Source organism: Zophobas morio, unplaced genomic scaffold, assembly GCF_036711695.1.
Source record: "Zophobas morio isolate AGI-343-1 ecotype UQ-CSIRO unplaced genomic scaffold, CSIRO_AGI_Zmor_V1 ptg000007l, whole genome shotgun sequence".
Taxonomy (NCBI): domain Eukaryota; kingdom Metazoa; phylum Arthropoda; class Insecta; order Coleoptera; family Tenebrionidae; genus Zophobas; species Zophobas morio.
Window position 1 is genome coordinate 4,589,342 of NW_026972112.1, and position 23,486 is coordinate 4,612,827.

The 23,486-nt window shown below is 36.8% G+C and overlaps 1 protein-coding gene and 1 long non-coding RNA gene across 2 annotated transcripts in view; one reads left to right on the forward strand and one right to left on the reverse strand.

Moving 5' to 3' along the window:
- LOC135124292 (zinc finger SWIM domain-containing protein 5-like) overlaps positions 1-23,486 on the forward strand; it is a 132,564-nt gene that overhangs the window by 97,865 nt on the left and 11,213 nt on the right. The window contains exons 2-3 of the mRNA XM_064049251.1: positions 22,215-22,329; positions 22,850-22,977. Coding sequence (XP_063905321.1) covers positions 22,215-22,329; positions 22,850-22,977 — 243 coding nt within the window. The remainder of the gene's footprint in view (positions 1-22,214; positions 22,330-22,849; positions 22,978-23,486) is intronic.
- LOC135124036 (uncharacterized) lies at positions 15,194-15,945 on the reverse strand. Its single transcript, XR_010279746.1, has 3 exons — positions 15,568-15,945; positions 15,332-15,515; positions 15,194-15,281 (listed from the first exon to the last, which is right to left on the reverse strand). It is a non-coding gene; the product is annotated as an uncharacterized LOC135124036 (long non-coding RNA).

Here is a 23,486-nt window from a genome sequence, read left to right on the forward strand (position 1 = left end):
AAACAAAACACAAAATTAACAAAGATTAAGCCCCACCCAAGTTTCTAAGAATAAAAAAATCATTACAATTGAGATGGGGTGGGTGGGCGGGGTTTATATTTTGCCTTTTTCTAAATGTACATAGTATTCTTTGAACAACACGATACTCAAAAACATGTATTTAATTTCTCGTAAAGAAATAAGTATTTTGCAGTTAAGCTCCGCCTCCTTGGTTCTCGGCGAATAAAAAAAAATCATCACAATTGAGACAGGGCGGGTGGGCGGGCTTACATTTTGCCGTTTTTGTTTTAATATGTGTAGACTTCTTTCCACAACATGAAACTTAAAACATGTTCAACCTGGAAAATTTGTTTAAAATCTCGATTTTTTCCAATGAATGCAAAATACATAGTGTATCGAAAAAGTGATGGATTATTGTGAAGTTGGTGCTTAAAATTACTTCAAAAATAAGACAAGGTATCCCTGAGATTCTGATACACACACAAGGAGCCGCCAAGATTCTGTCAAATTACTTCCAAAACAAGACAAAAGGTGTCTTACTTTTGCTTTTGATTTAAATCTTTTTTGTCATACTAAAATTCAGTTTACAGTCAATAAAATATTAAGTCAGTGAAATAGAGAAGGAAGGTGGGTGGAATTAAATTAACCCTTTTCTACACAGTCTAGTAAAAAAGGAGTAGCCCCGCCCACCCGCCCCATTCTTAATTCTAGTGATGTCGACGTAAAGGTTATAGTCGTTTTTCGAATAAAAATTAAAATTTTATAAAAATAAATAATTGTACTAGATTCTGCTACTTGTCACCAAAACGGAGTAGGGGTGGGTCGGCGGGGCCACTTTTGACTTTGACTTAAATCTTTTTTATAGTATATAAAATATTAAGTCAGTGAAATGGAGAAGGAAGGTGGGCGGAGCTAAGTTTACCCTTTTTTCTATAGTCTTATTACCAATAAATAGCCCCGCCCACCCACCCCACTCTTGTTTTTAATGACTACTCCTAATATTGTCAATTAATGACAACTATATTATCTTACTGGAAATGACTGAAAATGTAAACAATGTATACAGAAACCATTACGCTGCGCTGGTGTTAAATAAACATAACAGAAGTGGAAATTATATATAAAAAAAAATGTCTATGATGCTCCTCCCAGTAGCACAAGCTCCACCTTAATAAATAAAACAAAGGACAAGGTTTTCTCGAGATTCTTTCTAATTACTTCAAAAATCAGACAAGAGAATCTTTAAAATTACTTCAAAAACAAAACACCAGAGGCTCCCAAGATGCTTTAAACTACATACTTCAAAAACAAAACACAAAGAGCTGTCAAGATTCTGTCAAATTACTTCCAAAACCAGACTGGAGAATCTTTAAAATCACTTCAAAAACAAGACATAATATGTCCCTGAGACTCTTTTTAATAACCAAGAGATTTCTAGAATCTTTAAAATTACTTCAACAACAGGATATAAAGAGCCATCGAGATACTTTAAAATTACTTCAAAACCCGAGTTTACTTCAAATTATTTTAAAAAGGTATTCTCGAGATTATTTCTAATTACTTCAAAAACCAAACAAGAGTATTTTTAAAATTACTTCAAAAACAAGACTCCAGAGGCTCCCGAGATGCTTTAAAACTACATACTTCGAAAAAAAAAAAACACACAAGGAGCCGTCAAAATTCTGTCAAATTAATTCCAAAACAAGACAAAAGTGTCTCCGAGATTCTTTCTAATTACTTCAAAAACCAGACAAGAGAATCTTTAAAATTAGTTCAAGAACAAGATCTCCAGAGGGCCCCGAAATGCTTTAAAACACTTCAAAAACAAAACATAAGAGACCTCGAGATTCTTCCGAATTACTTTAAAAACAAGACATAATATGTCCCTGAGACTCTTTCTAATGATCAAGAGATTTCTATAATCTTTAAAATTACTTCAAAAACAAGACCCCAGAGGTCCCCGAAATGCGTTGAAACTACTTCAAGAACAAAACACAAAAAACCTCGCCATTCTTTCGAATTACTTCAAAAACAAGACACAATTATGTCCCTGAGATTCTTTCTAATGACCAAGAGAGTTCCAGAATCTTTAAAATTACTTCAAAACCAAAACACCGATGGGTCCGAGTTTACTTCAGTTATTTCAGAAACAAATGACAATGTGTTCTCGTGATTCCATCTAATTACTTCAAAAACAAAACAAAAGTATATTTGAAATTACTTCAAAAACAAGACAGCAGGGGCCCCCGAACTGCTTTAAAAACTACTTCAAAAACAAGACATAATATGTCCACGAGATTTTTTCTAGTAACCAACGCATTTCGGGAATCTTTAAAATTAATTCAAAAACAGGATACAAAGGGTCCTCGAGATACTTTAAAATTACTTCAAAACCAAAACAACGGTGGGCCCGAGTTTACTTCAAATTATTTCAAAAACAAAGGACAAGGTGTTTTCGAAATTCTTCCTAAATTACTTCAAAAACCAGACAAGAGAATCTTTACAATTACTTCAAAAACAACACACCAGAGGTCCTCGAGATGCTTTCAAACTACTTCAAAAACAAAACACACAAGAGGAGTCCTTGAGATTCTTTCAAACTGCTTTAAAAACAAAACAAAAGTAGTTCTCGAGATTCTTGCAAATTACTTTAAAAACAAAAACCATCTGAAACTCGGGAATTTTTCAGTGGTAGTTGTGGTACACCAAAGCGTCGGTGACCGAATTCAAATTTGTATATGTCCTTACTTTTAAAAAAGGTAACATTTCGGCCTCTCAGGCGATGGTTCACCAGGTTCCATTCACCCCTAAGTGGAATTGACATTTGTGAAAATTATACCAGTACGTAGTGATGAAGTAGTTAGTGATACACAATCCAACATTTGTTGTGTTGTAAAAAAAAAATAGTGGAATTAAAAAAATATTTCCGTAGAAAATTTATGAACTTAATAACAATAAATAAAAAAAGAAATTATGGATGGAGATAATTTGGAAATTTGAAAAATCTTCCAAGCGCTTGATTAAGCTCTTTACCTTTGGAATGTACGCATAAAATACAGTACATTACGTCGGATGTTTCAGATGTTATCCCATTTAGATTTCAGATTCGAGAATGCTGTAACTAAATTTAGAATTAGTCCTCTAATAGGCCACGCAATTTATTTTTAAAATTATGATGTTGGCAATACCAACTCGTCCCTGTCAACTGTCAAAAAAGCGTCAGTATCATCATTTAAAAATAAATTTCATGACCCATTAAAAACTTTTTTTTCGATCATATGGTAGTGTTGGTTCCTGCTGCATTCATTAAAAGCAACCTTTACACTCCTTATGTCATTCAGCAGTGTTAAATTTGATCAATATGTCATCAACTCATTTGCCTCACTGCTCACATCACATTTTATGACTGCAGCATAATCAATGACACAACGAAAGAAAATCGTCATTTAATGTTAATTTATGTTAAATTGCGCCTATCTGATCGATCATTTTTACAAAAGATTCGTTCTACATCACATTGTTGATATGTTGACGTTTTTGGACACCATTGTTGCAGCTGTCCTACATGTTCAAAGCGCGTTTTTTTTAAATCCTGGATCAATATTTTCACACTAACTGTAAATTACGACACTGCCTTGATTAATTGATCAACTTTAAAATTCATCGTTTCAAATTAGAGAATATTTTATAAATTCTGAAAAAATATATGCATAATTAGCTGTGGCCACTTACTATGTGCGGACAGGTTTATGATGCGACCTTTGAAACGTTTCAATTAATTGGTATATGTTCAAAAACAGCATTAACAGGAAAAATAAACGTGTAAAGTGGACACTTTCACGGGTTAAATGTAGAAAGTCGAAAAAAAGTTAATCGAATCGGCTCTAAAGTTGGCAACAACAGAATGCACGAATAGAAATGACCCCGGATTTAGTTGTGGTGATAATTGGTGTTGATGTAAAGTCTATTCTTTTTAAGTCTGTGCTCTAGCCATATCATCGTTACAGTTGACACTCAATTAAGATAATGTCATTGGTTATCGGTAAAGCTTGACACCTTAAAACAAGATGGCGATTGTTAATACTTGGGTACGTTTTTCTTGTTTGTTAAAATTAATCCGAATAGAGTTAATAACCAGTTTTGACGAATCGGAAAATAGCTGTTAAGTAACCATCAGTTTCCTTGGGAAGCGTCGAAAATAAACGATGACATTTGTAACCATAGCAGCCTTAATTGGGAGTTTTTCCCAGAATAATTCAGACTTAAATACAACTTCCCATTTCTTAACCGCACATATTCCAAATCCAAGATACCATGTTTTTTATAGCCTGATCAACGAACGCACTTAACATACCATAAACGACCGTGACCTGCAACCCAACAAAATCCTGCGAATGACCTTCCTATCGGAGTTTAAAGCCCGATTAACATCGCAAATTAGTAAACAGTGTCCTACCAGTTCTTCTAGCGTTTCCTTTCCAGTTCATATCCAGATCCGCGCGTTGCCAACCTACACCACTTAGAACCAAAATCCCCCACCAGGCGCAACGTCACCGCCACCCCCAGGTACCGCACGTCCACCGCCGCCCCCTCATTAGCCACCATATCGTCGACATTAGCCGAAGGTCGTCCATGTTTACGGCTTATTTACGCTCATTGTGCAAAAGGTAATGTCTGCGACTGTGCATTGGCATTGTGTCGACGACGGAAAACGCTTGAATGAAAACAGCGGCGGCGGGCAGCTGTGATAATACGTCAGGTCATCAGGTGGGTAGGGAAGGATCGAGACGGCTTATTGTCGCCAGGACCGTACTGCGGCGCTCCGCCGCACGCTTCGATCGCGCGAGCCGCGCGCCCGGAGCCGGGCCCGGCCCTGGCAGGGCGTGTGGCCCGCGTCGCGATCCTCGTTTAAAGCCGCACTGCTCTTCCGAGCCGGTACATCGCGTGCTATCTTTTGCTGGCATGCTTTAATTACGCTACATCCGCTTTAATCGCTTAATAGCTCGTGTGGTTTTTGTCACTTTGTAGCGTTTAGTGTTTCTCGGCATTGCTTTTCGTTAGCGTTCTTCGGGGCGGTAAATAAGCGGAGCGCAGAGGCGCATCCTGGAGGAGTGAAAGAAGTGCAGGTGGAGGTTGGCAGCGCTGGCGTGTGTGGGGTTGGTAGTGGTTGTGCCAACTTGACGGATCGTGGGGTCGCTGCAGGGGCGAGAAAAGCCCTAACGAGGCGGCAAATCGTGATAGATAAATGTCATTTTTTATTATTTTTTCTGCACTTGTCGATTGCTGCAAATTGGATTTTAGATCAAAGACTAAATAGTCGGGACATTGGATCACATGGGACTTTACTGTCTGAATTTTTTTTTTTTAATTTCGTGGCTGCTTTATCCTGGATTATTCACACTGTTGTAATCAAAAGCTGTATCCAGTTGATCTTTATTGTAGCCATAGTTATCGGTATTTAACATTTTATTGATTGAACATTAAACAATGTTGTAACTTCGCCTAATATTATTCTTGCTAATATTAAGTATAAGGTTATTTTGACATTTTTAGTCCGAAAATACTTGGCAACACCGCACAAATTTTACCTGGAAAGTTAGGTTCACTTTTATTGTGTGATATCAAGTTGCAATATATTTTTTATTTAAGCTCTAAAATTTATTACAGGAAAAAACAACTTTCTTTTCTGTGGAATTACAATTCAATTTGAACGTGCGTTAGTTACCAACATAAATCAACGAGTGGTGAAAAAGTTTGTATTATCAAGGTTTAAATCGTAGTAAAATTTTGACCCCAAACGGGTTTCATGGTTTAATTTTTGTCTGACCTTGAGGTTAACTTTATTGACAAAAGTCACAAATCACAAATGGTCCACCCTTATACAGCGTCATTAACAATTTTGAGAGAATTTTCTTGCGTTGCTGTTGCAAACCTGGTTCAAATGCGTGGCGCTATATGTCACTTTTAAGCGCCCAAGAAAGTTTGGTTAAGGCATTTTAATAACAAATTTTGGCATAAATTAAATGTTACAATCAACCTTGTCAGTTTTGACAGTAGGAAGTGCGGTCGAGTGACAGGTCTACCAAAAAATTTATTGATACCAAATGAACTACTCTCTAAAAAATCCTTGAACTTTTTGATCTTTGAAACTAACTTTAATCCTATTGAAAATTCTTTGTTTTGACGTTTTTAAGGTGCTTCATAACCAAAACAAATTTCTTAACTTTGTGACCATTTAGGGTTTTTTGTGTTTTTAAATCCGCAGTCAAGGTTTCTGTAATGATGAAATCTGACAACCCCGCATAATGAGAATAGGGTATTCCACGCCACCACCGAAAGGTCACGAATTTGTAACTAAAGGTTGGCAACAGCCAAATTGACATTTGTGTTTTGTGTATTTGTTAGCTGCCTTGGTTAATCAGTCTTTGACTAAAAATTTACTGTCAATATATCTACTAATAAATCCACAGCAAATACATATAGAGGGACAACTTTACCACATGACACTTTTTGGTGATTTTGCCCTTACAGACGTGGCCCCTCTAGCGGTACAAAGTGGCTATGGGAATATGCTATAGTGTCAGTGACAGCCAAAAATACAGCCAGACGATTAATGATTGAGTCAAATTTTAGAGTTGGCAATTCTGAATTATTGGCAGCAATGCTAGTATATCAGTTCACATTTGTCAATTTTGGGAGTTACCGACTGTGTCATAAATGACAATTTGACAATCATAAAGTTTTATATATGTTGCCAACCTGACAAAAAAACACAAACATTAATATTTTGTTTAATAAAATTTTGTTTTTGTTCAAAAATGAGTCTATCGTCAGTGACACAATGAGATTCAATTGTAGACACCACCCCCCTTTTTAATAGAATGATTTATTAAGGTGGAGTTTGTGCCAGTGGGAGGAGCATCAGTAATATTGCTTTTTAGATATAATTTTCATTGACATTGTTATCACTAGAATCAAGAGCGGGCGGGTGGGCGGGGCTACATTCTTACTAAGAAAACTGTAGAAAAAAAGTTAAACTTAGCTCCTCCCATCTCCTTTTTCCATTTCACTGATTTATTTTATCTACTGTAAAATTGGAATTGAATTCTGATTTGACAAGCGGTAGAATTTAAGATTTAAAACAAAGTCAAAAGTGGCCCCACCCACCCGTTTTCCGTTTTGATTACTCATTTTATTGGTTCTTTGACATATGTTGGGTTGTAAATTGACAAATAATAGTATGTAGGACTACATTTTGTTTAATAAAATTTTGTTTTTTGTTCAAAAACGAGTCTGTGGTCAGTGTTTACATCGAAGTAATTAAAAATCGTATAAAATAGACACAATGAGATACAATTGTAGACACCAGCCCCCTTTTTAATAGAATGATTTATTAAGGTGGAGTTTGTTGCGAGTGGGAGGAGCATCAGTAATAAATATTGCTTTTTACATATAATTCTCATTGACATTATTATCATTAGAATCAAGAGAGGGCGGGTGGGCGGGGCTACATTCTTGCTAGGAAAACTCTAGAAAAAGTTAAACTTAGCTCCTCCCACCTTCTTTTTCCATTTCAATGATTTATTTTATCTACTGTAAAATTTGAATTGAATTTTAATTTGACAAGCGGTAGAATTTAAGATTTAAAACAAAGTTAGTCACAATAGGGAACTATGTGGTGTCAATGCAACTGAAACTTGGTAACGACATTTATGCTTTTTTTATTTTTAGGCATGCTCGTGTCAAAATTGACAACTGTGAACTGACGTACTATGGATGCAAATAATTCAGAATTGCCAACACAAAAGTTTGGTTCAATCATTAATAGTTAAGTGGAATTCTTAAACTTGCTGTTTGAAGTTCCCGCTGCAGTTGTTGTTTCCGCTGACGTTGCTATTAGAGCTGAAAATTGTCATTTATAACTCTGTTGCCAAGTTGCCGTTGATAGTAACTTTGATGTTCAACTTTTAGACATGTTTTAAGTTCTTTGTTGTCGAAATAAGTCCACACATATTAAGAAAACAAGACAAAATGTAGCCCCGCCCACCCACCCTATCTCGATTGTGATGATTTTTTTATTCATCGTGAGCCAAGAGGGCGGAGCTTAACTGCAAAATCCTCATTTCTCAACGAGAAATTAAAAACACCTTTTTGAGTATCGTGTTGTTCAGAGGATACTATGTATATTAAGAAAAAAATAAAGCCAAAGATTAGGCCCCACCCATACCCGCCCTGATCTCAATTCTCAATTGTGGTAAATTTTTCATTCGTTGTCAGATCGAGGGGCGGGACTTAATTGCAAGATCCATATTTGTTTACAAGAATTTACCACTTTTAACATGTTTTAAGTTTATTGTTCTGATAAGACGACTACGTATATTAAGAAAAAAGGAAAATATAAGCCCCGCCCACCCACCCTGTCTCAATTGTGATGATTTTTTTTATTCATCGTGAGCCAAGAGGGCGGAGCTTAACTGCAAAATCTGTATTATTTCTCTACAAGAAATTACCATGTAAGACATGTTTTTGAGTATCCTGTTATTCACAGAATACTATGTATAATAAGAAAAAATCGAAGACAAAGATTAAGCCCCACCCATACGTGCCCTGTTCTAAATATTAATTAATCATTCGTTGGCACACCTAGGGGCGGAGCCGAATTGCAAAATCCATATCCTTACAAAATCCTTAGAAAAATTTGCCATTTTAAACGTGTCTTAAGTTTCTAAGAATAAAAAAATCATTACAATTGAGATTGGGTGGGTGGGCGGGGTTTATATTTTGCATTTTTTCTTAATATACATAGTATTCTTTGAAGCTCCGCCCCCTTGGTTCTGGGCGAATAAAAAAAAATCATCACAATTGAGTTAGGGCGGGTGGGCGGGCATAAATTGGCACTGTAAAACACTACTGACTAAAACATGGTTGTCTTTTGGAATCGAAACTTTACAATTGATTTAATTTAGATACACAATCTGTTGTTGATGGCTTGGTGTTCCTTTGAAAGGTACAGTAGGACCAACGTCTCTAAATTAGGGAGTTTGCAGTAGGATGTTACGTTAGAACTCTAAGTTGTGTCAACACTTGTCGTCAGGTGCTTAGAACGTTTAAATTCACATTATAGAATTCGTGATTATAGAATTTTGTGTTTTAGATTCGTTCGAAAAATATTTCGTATCAGTCCACAAGGAATATACACCTTATTTATTTTCAAAGGTGACATTTCACTAACTCACCGGAATAATTTAAGATTTTAGTAGGTATAGAAATCGAATAAAATGTTTATATTAGCAATTAATAATTCTAAGTCACGAAAATGTAATTTACGTTTTACAACTATGCGTCAACCAGTGTCTGACACAAGAGGTTATAAAACAGAAAACAGAAATTTGCGAACTACTCGCTCGTGAATGCCAACTGATCCGCATTTTATAGTGGACCAGTTATTCCCAAACGACTTATATGTAATACCAGTTTACATTTACATTGTTTGCTTTTGTTATTATTTTGTTGAATTTGTGATCGCCCCAGGTACTATATGGAATGAAATATTCTCGGCAAAATCAAAGCATGTTTAAAGCAATTTTATAACTTTATTTTTCAATTACAAACATAACATTATCTGGCGGTTTTTTATCCAGATTTGAGAATGTAAAAGTCAACATGTTGAAATACATTTTACAATTAAACACAATATTGTATTGTTTATAATACCCATAGTTGACACCACTAAACATTTTATAACTTTTTTACTTTTATTGCTGGTGTTTATTGCAGAAAATAAATTGAAATTGTTCGTTGCATTAAAAATGAACACAATAGTGGAAGGCGAATGAAATAAAAGATTCCAATTTAATCCATGTTACAGCGTAAAAGTTAAATCTGTATGAATTTCATTTATGACGACTTTTTTATTTTTATTCATGTGTATATTTATCTAATTAATTTAGTATGTCCGATTTTTGTACCAGCCGTGTTAAATTAATTAATCAATGTTTTTAAATAAATTTCCCGTGCTCGTGAAATTTTAACACCGTTAATCCGAGCTTACACCTTTCCCAAAACTGGAATCCCCGCTCGCGCCACACTAAAATCGTAATTCTCGCAAAAAACTTGCAAAAAAACCCGTGAGCCACCGTAAATTCGTATTTCACTGTATAAATCAATAAGCTTTTGATCGGACAAAGCAAACAAAAGTGTTTGTTTACTCAATACCCGCGTACGGAACCGTTTCTTCCACAAGCAGTTTTTCCCTCATTTATCTATCTTATCGAGCACTCACACACATGTCGGTGTATTTTAATATCGGCCTAAAGTGCAAGCTTAACGAGATTAAATTCCCGGAATGTTCGCAATGTAAGTGGATTTTCGAGAACAATTTGATTTTGCGCGGCGTTTCCTTTCTCAATTAGTCCGTGGAAAAAGCTGCGGCTAATGAAAAATTTTCATCTCTGAACATGGAGGTGGTATCGATTTTCGGCTCCGCCGCCGACCAACAATAAAAGACGTATGTGCCGATGCTCGCCCTCGTCTATGCCCAGACAAATTGAACAATAATAGCTCGTGCCGGAGACATATTTCAAAGCGGCCTCTTCCGGGGGCGACAGCGATTTCGTAACCGAAAAGCGGTCATCTTTTCACTTCCCGGAGTCACCGCCGAACCTTCCGGGATCACTTCCCGGAGACTGAATTACGGATTCTCTTTCATGTTTTGCGTACGACTTTCGGATCGGCGACACAGAAACGAAGCGTTCACCGGAATCACGGAGTTTGTCGTAAGAAAACTCCAAATGAAATCGACTTCGCAAAATTTTGAGACGACGTCATCGGGTTTTGGTGGGGATGAACGAACAAATCACGATATTGTTAAAACAAATGTAAAATTTCACAAGCTATGATATGTTTTCACGTTGACACACAGAAATGGGTCCTACTTTTTCATTTTCAAGGATCTAGAAACGTCGAGGAAACAAAATTAGTAACTGGTCATTTCTCAACTCATAATTTCCACGTCAAAATGAAAGGAAACAACAAAAAATACAGTATGTATTTGTTTTCATTTCCATTGTTAATGAGCGTATTTCGATTAGTCGTTTTCCTTCTAAAGCCAACAGGAAGTTATTAACAAACAAATTTCCAAGCTTGCCATATAAACGTTAAATAATGCAAATGTGTCCATGAAGCAAGAATTACGATACTAGTTTAACATAACCGACCACAGCACCTATAGAAAAAAACCCGTATACACCACATATCAAGAAAACGAACTTTTACGTCCTGTACAAGCAATCTCCCGCACTACCAACAACCTTATCTCGACCCTGAATCAACACCGATAAACTATCAACACCGAACTATCACACATGATGTCACAATCATAGCTCCATTCAATTCCGATTAGCCCCCCCTCTCGCACGCACTTATCTCGCGTCCGCCTATCCGTCCGACGCGAGCCTCATCGAAATCCCATGGTGTCTCTCACCTATAAACAAACACCACGAGGGGCGTTCCGTTCGTTCGTCTTTCGTCTGCAGTGTGTATAAATATAGAGTGGGAACGGATCGAACGCGCAACAACGAACAGAAACAGCAGCGGAGGCAGGACAGAACACTTCCCCTTTAATTCGCGTCGCGACTGTGGCGGCCTCGCTCGGCGGCCGGCCTGTCTGGGTCTAGGTCACCTCACCCCACTTCCCCGTCGCCCACCAGACACGGAATCTCAAGGCTAAATTTGTTTATACCTGCTGCACTCGCATCATGCACTCGGATCGGCGTCTTTTGTTTCTTCTTGGACGGCATCCAGCCCGTGGCCGCGTGCTGTATGGACGGCGGACAGGGCGCGGGGGCGGCGATGACTCGCGGGAGGGGGGGTGGCAGAAATTGCGGAATGTCGGTGGTGCGACTCGAAGATGACGGGGGGTTAAGTGGAGGGTGGGCATGAAGGTGTATAGAAGTGGACGTGGGTGTGCGGGGTCGAGGCGTGTTTTGGTAATCCGAGGAGCTCGAAGGTGGTTGATTTCGTCTTCGTGGATCCTCGTGTGTCTACATTTTATTTATTTAATGCCAGAGCAAACTTTATTAACCTCACTTTTTCGTGTAATAAATCTAACAAATCTGTCTGCAGCGCCAACTTCATTTTCCAATTGAACACTTGTTAAGTCTTATATATATCGTATTTAGTTTAAGGTCTTCGTAACGCCGAGACGGTTTTCTAAACTACCTGTACGTTTCCAGAGCCGTTTGGGAATACGATAATGAGCAACGCGCGGAATTGTGTTTCATACGCTAGATCCAGTGCTGTCGCGGCGATAGTTTGATTACAAATATATTTTTCTTTTGGACTATATCAACATAATATAACATTTCAAGATCACAAATCTGTGGTCCTGTGTTTGAAAAATTAAAAAGGGCATCGGGTATTTTTATTTGAAGTAATATAGTAATATAGAAGTAGTTTTTTAACAAGCTGTAAACACTCCTACTAGCGACGCACTGGCTACGACCTTGTGGACCAGACCAAAGCGTCCCCGCTACTCGCCGTAAAACACACCTTGCTTCAACTGGGGAATTGCATCCGTAAGATACTTTTCCGCCCAGTGATAATGAGACACGTGAGAGGGTGATATTCGACGGTATAAGCACGGTGAAGTGATACTGAAAGGACGAGGTTTTGTAAACGAAGAAATATTATCGGGTATCTAATCCTCCGGTTATTTTAAACATATACCCTTGAGTCTTAAAGGAACAAAATTACTATTCCCTTCAAATTGTCGGGACTAGCAAAGACAAGGTTGTTTCTTTCCATGTTTCCTCAAATTTGAATCTTACAGGTTTTGGCTTGTTCTGTGACACATAGTTAAAATTATGTTGGCTAAAAACTATCACATACAGTACCGGTCATTTCTACGGAACCACTCGATAAAAAGTCAAGTTGGTAGCCCTGTCACCTAGTACTTTACGCCGAACGCGGTTGGTAGCGATAGTTGACATGGCAATCGAAACTAGCACAACACGAATGTTTCGGTTGCCCTCAGCTATGCTGCACTGTATCCCGTGCAGACTGTATGTTCTGTTCATCTATTTATTAAAATAAAATACAGTCGTCGGCAAATGGATAAAACCACTTGTTAAAACGTCAGGTTGGTATTATTGCCATGGTAACTTTAAGTCCCTCGGATTGGCAGCGCTTTGACGTTTGTAACCGACAATAACGTCAAACGACTCGTAAACGACTCAAACAACTTCGAACTAGCGCAGCGTGCTTCAAATTCAAAAAGAGAGCGTTTCAATTTGAAAATAATTATTATGAAGCCAAGAACGCGAACTTTGTTCAAGAAACAAATAAAAGCTGCTATTGTAAAATGTTACGAAGAGTTTCAACGGGCATATCCTTCGTCTTCCCAGCGTGAACACGAGTTACGACTGGCGAATATTTTTTCAGTACGAAATCTTGGTAGTAACTATAACATTTCCAACGTTACTTGTCCACCACACAGTTCACCTTGTCCATTTTTCACACCAACCAGTGACTCAGTAACATCCTTTTATCCTATTATTAACCAGCTCATTTTCCTGCAGTGTTCAAGATGTCAAATAAGAACGCTTTTACTCCAACACAAATCCGGACAACTTCCCGAAGATCCTAGACCTTCCCCACGAAAGAAGTCAAAATGGTTTACGGATTTTGAATTCAAAGAAGACCTAAACTTTCATATATTTGAAAAAAATCGTCAGAATGAGTTTTTTACAATTCAGGATTTATTTAATTTTGCCACAGAAAATCTTAATTACAACGCTAGTATCCGGACTCTACGAAGGGTTATTAAATCCATGGGTTACAATTTTAAAAAAGTTGAAAACAGGAAAATTATAATTGAGTCGCCCCGCTTACAGGGATTAAAAATTAATTTTTTAAGGCGTTACATACAGTTAATGGAAGAAGATGTGACATTTGTTTATTTAGACGAGACGTGGGTGTATCAGCATGGTGTACCAGTAAGAAGATGGGTGCATGAGAGTGATCGGAGAGGCATGCCTGCGAAAATAGTAATGAATGAGGGTAGAAGGTTTACCATACTTCATGCAGGGGGTAAATTTGGTTTTTTGGAAAACTGCTTGCTATTTTTAGATAGCAATAATGATAGCAGGGACTATCATAAGACTATGAACGGGCAATTGTTCAGGCAATGGGTGGAAACACAGTTAATTCCATCTGTTAATTTTATTAACGGTAAGGTTGTTATCATCATGGACAATGCACCTTATCATTCGGTGTTAGCAGAACAATTGCCTCGTTTGTCTTGGATTAAATCAAAATTAAAATTTTGGCTTGCACAAAAAAAATCCTTTTGGCGATAATTTGACAAAAAAACAGCTTTGGGATATTATCAAACCTCTTTTACGATCAACTCGTAAATATGAGATTGATGAATTGTTGTCAAAGAGTAATATTGAAGTTTTACGTTTACCTCCATATCACTGCCACTATAATGCTATAGAAATGGTATGGGGATTCTGTAAACCATATTATAACAAACACATCTTGAAGCAGTCTTCTAAAAATCGGAAATCAAGCACTTGTGGATTGAAGTTATGTCTAAATATACACCAGAGATGTGGACATCAAGTATAATCCACTGTGAAAATATTATCAAGGATGATTGGCAAAGAATGATGGGTAATACCAGTGTTAAAGATATTCCTCCTGTCATAATATCACTTGGAGAATCTGATAGTGAATCTGATTTAAGTTCAGATGAATCAGACAGTATAAGTGATATTATGCAGGATGATGTATTAGCCAACAGAACATTAAATGTAAGTATGGATCCTGAAACCAGTATGAATGAAACACAAGGCAATATTAGAGAAGGCCAGCAGCTTTGTGTAGATGATGTTGAGATGTGTGAGTGGATGAATGCAGAGAATGATATAGAAACAATTATCGTAGAGGTAATAGATGATTAATTTACCTTGCTAAGTAAATAAATGTCACACCTTTTAACAATTATTGTATTAATGAGTTAGTTAGTTGTTCCTATTTTATTCCATTGTCAAAGTTTTTGACAATACACTGATTTGTAACAGTTGAGACTACTGTTTATGTCCCTATAAATTATGTTCATTGAGAATTGTCTTTCTATCACATTTAGAACATTTCATTTTATTTAATTCCCTCTTGTGATTCAACCTTAGTGAATTGATCTGCTTCTTTACATCACTTGCTTTTGCTTCACGCTTTATCTCTTTAAATACTTCATGTAGTTTCTTATAAATTATAACCTACAATTTTCTCATATTTATTTGTATACAGTGGGCTCAAAATACTCAACAGTTCTGGTAACATTTCATTAAAATGTGTAAATCTTCTAATGATGCATTATTAGTACAAGCACCAGAGTTCTGTGATTCAGAAGAACCAAGCCATAAGTCAGTATCGTCCATGGCAGCACAAATAAGACTGATGGAAATATTAATACGAACTGCCAGTCATGTGGTCATTCTTCGTGCACCATCCTTGTACATAGATAGGTAAAAATACAAATAAAAGTTCCAATTTTCACTATACCTTTGAGTCGTACTTGCCCATTTTATTGATGTCCACCTTTTGTTAACGAGATGGTAAACTGTTAACTGCTTACACCATCAATTGTGGCAGTGCAGATTTATACTGCACTTTCGATTCCACAGTTTGATAATGTCGGTGTATGTGCACTGAAAATGCGTACCCTAACCTCTAACCCACATAAAAGAGCCCCTTAATTAATAAGCCGTCGCCTTGTAAGCACAGAACCTTGTAAGACGGCGATCAAACAAATGTCAAGAAAAAGTAACTAATGTCATTAATCGTCGGCCATTTTCTCTCTAAAAAGGTACGGAAAGCCGTTTACACCAGCGAAATTTTGAAAACTTACACTAGGGAGTGGTTAAATCGAAATGCCGACGACTGTATCTACATTGACAATGGGGCCATCTAACCTGTCAAATTTTTGACACATATGTTTTCCCCTAGAAACCCGTCAAGGTCACTTACACCAAACAAATTTTGAAAATTTACACTAGGGAGTGGTTCTATAGAAAAGATCGCGACTTTATGATCGAATATACCTAGTCTGCCAGGAAATTTATTTTTAAAATAATGATGTTGGTATTACAGCTATTTGACACTTTATTTGGGCAGAAAAGCAAGGAAGGCGTTTGTGTTGCCAACATAATTTCAAAGGTCTCCTGTTTCCATCTGTTGGCGATTTTTTAGAATCATAATTTTTTAAATAAAGTTCCTGGATTGATTGCTATGAAATCTTGGTGTTTTTTGCACTAAACAAAATTTGTCTGGTCATCTTCAGCAACAATTTAAATGTCGTTTCAAGTTTTACAAAGTAAATCCCATTTAAATCCTATGAAATAAAATATTTCTATACTTGTGGTTTATTAATCCGCCTTTGCGATTTTACTTTGGACATTTCAATTCCAATATTTCACGTGTAATGTAGAAACTGTAAAACCGACTACTCTGAAATTTTGAAAACGTTTTACGATTGTCAAATTGTCATTTGTAACACCTAGTCAGTAGGAGGCGTCAAATACACAGACAAATACTATATTTTGAAAAAAATGAAAGCATGTATCGTATAGTTTTTGAAATTTGACATAAGAGGCGGCTCTGGAAACAAAAGATGTGAAAGACGTAGTAATAAGTTTAACCATGGCCGACTAGTATAAAGATTATGGCCCGTCCAACAGGTACCATAAGTGTTGCCATCTATTAATAATTACACTTAATAATTTAGCAAAATTTTAATTTGATTTGACATTATGAGACTTCAAAACGTGTAATGGTCGTTTGTTTCGGTTGTGCCTTTCAAAAAGTGTTAATAATTCTTTTGTCGTTTTTGAATTATTAATAGATGGCAGCACGTATGGTACCCTTGGACAGGCCATGATCTTTATACTACTCGGCCATGGTTTAACCTCAATTTGTGACAACGACTGTGACAGTTATCTAAGAAATAATTGAGCTACGCACTACGTCCTACACTTCTTTTTTTTATCCCCTTATGTCAATTAAAAAAAAAAAAAAATAATACTACTTCGAAAGAAATTTCCTTGTTTGAAATACCGTCAAATTAGAAAGAAGTACTTTAAAGTTAAGAATTGCAATTACTCAAATGTATAGTGCTAGACAAAGAAACCCGGACACTTGTATTTTTTGTGATTACTTACGATTGATAGAACTTTTGTTCTTGTTGAAAATTTTCCAAAAAGCTAAACATTTAATGTATTCACTAATAGAAAACACAACTTATGTGAAAACAGAAAAAAAAACAAAACAAAGAAAGTTATAATACTAAACATTAGCGTAAAGTTACAAATATTCAAGTGTCCGGGTTTTTTTGTGTGGCAGTGTATTCTGTTTTGATTTAATTACAAATTACTAAGACTTACATTTTTTGTGGTTTAAGCAAAAAATAAATAAAATGGTGTTTTGAGAATTTGAGAATTATTGTGTTTTGCGGATTTGAGGATTATGGTATTCTGAGGATTTGAGGATTACGGTGTTTTGAGGATTTGAGGATTAGGGTGTTTTGAGGATTATGGTGTTTTGAAGATTTGAGGATTACGGTGTTCTGAGGATTTGAGGGTTATGGTGTTTTGACGATTTGATGATTACGGTGTTTTGATGATTTCAGGATTAGGGTATTTTGCGGATTACGATGTTTTGAGGATTTAAGGATTATGGTGGTTTGAGGATTTGAGGGTTACGGTGTTTTGAGGATGTGATGATTATGGTGTTTTGAGGATTATTATGTTTTGAGACTTCGAAGATTATGGTGTTTTGAGAATTTGAGGATTACGGTGTGCTGAGGATTTGAGATTATTGTGTTCTAAGGATTTGAGGATTACGGTGTTTTGAGAATTTGAGGATTACGTTGTTTTGAGTATTTGAGGATTATAGTGTTTTGAGGATGTTTTGGGAATTTCAGGAATATGGTGTTTTGGGAATTTCAGGATTATGGTGTTTTGAGAATTTGAGAACTACGCTGTTTTGAGGATGTTTGAGAATTTCAGGATTATGATGTTTTCAGGATTACGGTGTTCTGACGTTTTAATGATTATGGTGGTTTGAGGATTTGAGGATTACGGTGTTTTGAGGATTTGATGATTATGGTGTTTTGAGGATTATGATGTTTTGAGAATTCGAGGATTATGATGTTTTGAGGATTTGAGGATTACGGTGTTTCGAAGATTTAAGAATGATGATGTTTTGAGCATTTGAGGATTACGGTGTTCTGAGGATTTGGGATTATGGCGTTCTAAGGATTTGAGGACTACGGTGTTCTGAGGATTTGAAGATTATAATGTTTTGAGGATGTTTTTGGAATTTCAGGATTATGGTGTTTTGAGAATTTGAGAATTACGTTGTTTTGAGGATGTTTGAGAATTTCAGGATTATGGTGTTTTGACGATTACGGTGTTCTGAGGATTTGAGGATTATGGTGTTTTGAGAATTCGAGGATTAGGTTGTTTTCAGGATTTGAGGATTATGATTTGAGAATTCGAGAATTATGGTGTTTTGAGCATTATGGTGTTATGAGAATTTGAGAAATACGGTGTTTTGAGGATTATGATGTTATGAGAATTCAAGCATTACGGTGTTTTGAGGATTTGAGAATTACGGTGTCTTAGGATTTGAGGATTACGGTGTTCTGTGGATTTGAGGATTATGATGTTTTGAGAATTTGAGGATTACGGTGTTCTGAGGATTTGGGATTATGGCATTTTAAGGATTTGAGGACTACGGTCTTCTGAGGATTTGAAGATTATAATGTTTTGAGGATGTTTTTGGAATTTCAGGATTATGGTGTTATGAGAATTTGAGAAATACGGTGTTTTGAGGATTATGATGTTATGAGAATTCGAGCATTACGATGTTTTGAGGATTTGAGAATTACGGTGTCTTAGGATTTGAAGATTACGGTGTCCTGTGGATTTGAGGATTATGGCGTTTTAAGGATTTGAGGACTACGATGTTCTTAGGATTTGAAGATTATAATGTTTTGAGGATGTTTTTGGAATTTCAGGATTATGGTGTTTTGCGAATTTGAGAATGACGGTGTTTTGAGGATGTTTTAGAATTTCAGGATTATGGTGTTTTGAGGATTACGGTGTTCTGAGGATTTGAGGATTATTGTGTTTTGAGAATTCGAGGATTATGGTGTTTTGAGGATTTGAGGATTATGATTTGAGAATTCGAGAATTATGGTGTTTTGAGCATTATGGTGTTATGAGAATTTGAGAAATACGGTGTTTTGAGGATTATGATGTTATGAGAATTCGAGCATTACGGTGTTTTGAGGATTTGAGAATTACGGTGTTTCGAAGATTTAAGAATGATGGTGTTTTGGGGATTTAAGGATTACGGTGTCCTGTGGATTTGAGCATTATGATGTTTTGAGAATTCGAGCATTATTGTGTTTTGAGCATTTTTGTGTTTTGAGCATTATGGTGTTTTAAGAATTTGAGGATTACGGTGTTTTAAGGATTTGAGTATTACGGTGTTTTGAGGATTTGAGGATTACGGTGTTCCGTGGATTTGAGGAATATGATGTTTTGAGAATTCGAGCATTATTGTGTTTTGAGCATTATGGTGTTTTAAGCATTTTTGTGTTTTGAGCATTATGGTGTTTTAAGGATTTGAGGATTACGGTGTTTTAAGGATTTGAGTATTACGGTGTTTTGAGGATTTGAGGTTTACGGTGTTCTGAGGATTTGAGGAGTACGGTGTTTTAAGAATTTGACGATTATGAGTGTTTTGAGGATTTGAGTATTGTTTTGAGAATTCGAGGATTATGTTGTTTTGAGGATTTGAGGATTTTGGTGTTTTAACATGTTTTTTTACGCTGTTGAATAATAATCCATATCAATTTTTATTTTAACATCAAAAAGAAATTCAGAATCAAATTTTGTAAGTTACATAAGAAACTGGATTTGTTTAAATGTGCTTTAGTGGCAAGGGAAGTTAATTCTGTATATATAATCTTGCAGAATTTTTGTGCTTTGTGCATGTTGTTGGCAACAGTTTGACAATTACGATTAAATAACTGTCAAATGAAGGGTCAAATAAGGTGTTTGTCTCTGCTAAAAAGTGTAAATATTTATGTATGTTTATCAAACTCCTGTGATTGTGGTTTAAAAATCCACCCCAATTTTTATTTTAATTTATAGATATTATCATTAAAAAAATTCGCAGAATTAAATCTAGCAATTTATCTAAGAAATTTATTGACTGCGCTTTAGGGGCGAGAATTCTTTCTGTATAACTTTAGATCAATTTTTTGATATGTAACCCTTATGTTCAAATATAAAATACTACTTTCACGGAATATACACACTAAGTATGACACAGGACGATATAATATGGACATATTTAACAATAAACTTTAAAAATAAATTTTTCTGATTATTTAATTATTCAAAATTATGAGGATATTCAGTTTTACAAATTATGTTAAACAACAAAACTCGCCATTTTGGTGCTGCCTAACATCACAGAATACACACTCTTTTATCTCAAGTATATGGAATAGACAAAGGGTAAAACATCTTGATGTGTTTTATCAACATTGTATATATGTATTTTTTTGTGAAAAAAATTTCATTACTTAACTCAATTCGTGTCACTAGAAGTCACAAATAATCAGACAGAAATTTATTGTACAGAATGCAGGCTTTTGAAAGACTAGTTTGTTGAGGATGTATTGACTAATAATTTTCTGCACTACTTCTCCTTCCCTGTTAATTTAGTCAGAAGGTTGTGGCGCTCTGCATTGTTGACATTTGTGTGTAGTGTACAGGCAAAGGTTGACTGCAGTTTTGATAATAATATATTGCTGGATTTGAACTACCCTAAAAAATTGTATATTTTGCTCTCTAGACGTGTTTCGCACGATACCGCTTGCCTTCTTACTTCGTGCACCTCCATCCATCGCCCATCAAACTCCATTACCTCACCTATAACCTAGACAGAGTCATTAATGGCCTCTCCACCATATTTTCCACTCCGAAACAGTCCAAATTAATCACCTGGACGCTTTGATGTATTACAATCACCTAAAGCATACGAACTCGCTGTGCTTTATCTATAATTTGCACGTCCATCCAGTCCATTCCGACAACTTGTTATTACTCATTCTTTGCGGTTTCTGTCTAGCACCAAAGCGATTACCTGCGTAAAAGCGAGTCTGTCTTCAACAATGGAAATTGGTCGATTTCGCAATTCTTCTCCGGTTACCCTTCCGAACCGCATTCCATTTTACAGCCTCGGTCACTATCCCGTTTTGGGCATCTCCATTGGCAGCGGCCGACCTTGAATGACAACCCTCTGGGTTTCTTTCTCATGATCTCTTGACCTACAGTTGCGGCGTACAGCCATTGTGGGACCTTTCCAGAAACCTGGACATGCTAACGTGCTGGTAAATGGTTTGAAGAAGTGGCTTTGCATAATGTGAGAAACATGTCCGTGGCTAGAGCACGTAGTGGTTATTGTTGGTAGAGCTAACGAAATATTAAAACGGGTTGGCAGACATGTTGGAGATGATTAGCGTCTAAGCTGAAATTGATTGGTAGTAAAATTTGGCAGACGAACGTCTAAAACAATGCACAGTGTTGTTTAACACCCGTAAACCGCGACCTATATTAATTTTCCTCGAATTTTCCAACCTTAGGTAATCGTAAATTTAAAAAGTGCATTTGAATGCACATTTCTTGCATTTACAGCTGCCTTGTCGTGTTTCAGTTATTTATCTTTCGTACGTGTTAATTATGCTCTCGGTATCGCTCCGCCGGTCCGGATAGAGCGCCATCTTCCAGCTGCGGCCCTAAAACTTCCCTCTATCGAACCGAGGGGAAGAAAACCATGCAAATTATTTCGTAATTTGTTTTAAATTGACCCCGCGGTTCGCGTGTTTGCCACTCTCTTCTCTCTCTCCCTCGCTCATTCTCTCACAACCGCGTTTCACGGATTCGCTCCGACATTGAACTTTTTTTCGACATCGTACCGTCGCGTAATTTAATTACGTCAACTTGCTTTACATGATGTTATCTTTGACATACTGACCGAGTATGAGTGAATTAAATGCGCACACATGAAAGTAAACACGCTTTCAACATTCCCATTTCTAAAAGAAAAATTATTATGTGGTTTTTTGCTTGCAGGATTTCACCTGAGCGGCATTGTGACCGCGTCCCGTACTCTGCCCCTTCAGACGACGTTGCCTTGTGGAGCTCAGGAGCCACCTCAGAAATTCAAAGTGTCTGTGAGTTTTGACAGGTAAGGAAGTTTCAAACTGCTGGATGCCTGCTGTCGGGTCCAGGATCTGAGGCTGACATGCAGTGGCGGCAATTGTCTTAGTAGTTAATGATTGAAACATAAAAAGTGTACATTTCAATAAACAAAATAAAATACCGTCAAAAACACCATTTGAGGATTTTGGTGTTATAACAATTATATAATATACCTACATACCTATCAGAAACTAGCCAGTAAACACACTGAAAGTTAGGTTATGATTCTTACTTGTGACAGGCGAAACTAGTCATGATTTCATCACAACAAGGCGGCAAAAATTTATAAAATTTTTAAGCCAACTTGATGTACACTTTTTTATAATCACGTTAGACATTCTTAGTTTTAAAAAAATCCTCATGTTCTCAGTTGTTTTATTTGGCACGATTTCATTCCCGAAATGAGGCAAAGAGCCAGCGATTAGTTGTTTCCTGGGGAAGTTTCGCGAAAGAAACTTGTCAAAACTTTATGGCATCCATCGCTTAACACTCGCTCCATTTTCCAGATGCAAAATCACCTCCGTGACCTGCAGCTGCGACACAAAGGACATCTTCTGGTGTCAGCATGTCGTGGCGTTGTCTCTCTACAGAATTCGAAATGCGGAGAGCGTTCGGCTGCGAGTTCCAATTTCAGGTGAGCCCCTGATGTATATGTACTTTGTGAAAAGTTCCAGCTTCCATCCACGACGTTGTCACCGCCAAGTTGGAAAAGTCGTAATAACTGAATTTGAAAGTTGCCGTATATCTGATATCTATAATGTTCCTCGGTTCGGTCCGGTCCGCGTTTTCCGGAGGTTTTCCATAATATGACATGTCGTGGGGTCGTTTCATGAATTTTAAGAAGAAATGTCAATGATGGTTTTATTCCGTCTTGCTTCGGTACGAGGTGGAGCTATTTTACGACCGCTGGTTACCATATTACTTGGAACGTAGATGGCCGGCAGGAATTGCGCCAGACTCGATAAGGAGGTTGCGTTTCGTGGAGAGGAGTCATAATCGTAAGTTCCAGAAATGGACGGCCGTTGGATGGAAGGCAATTGCGATATTAAATAATACTGCTCTGACTGTACTCCGTCCTGTGTTAATACTAGGGTAGAACGAGACGAAAAACGTGTTTTTGTTGTAGGGTCACTGGACGAGTGT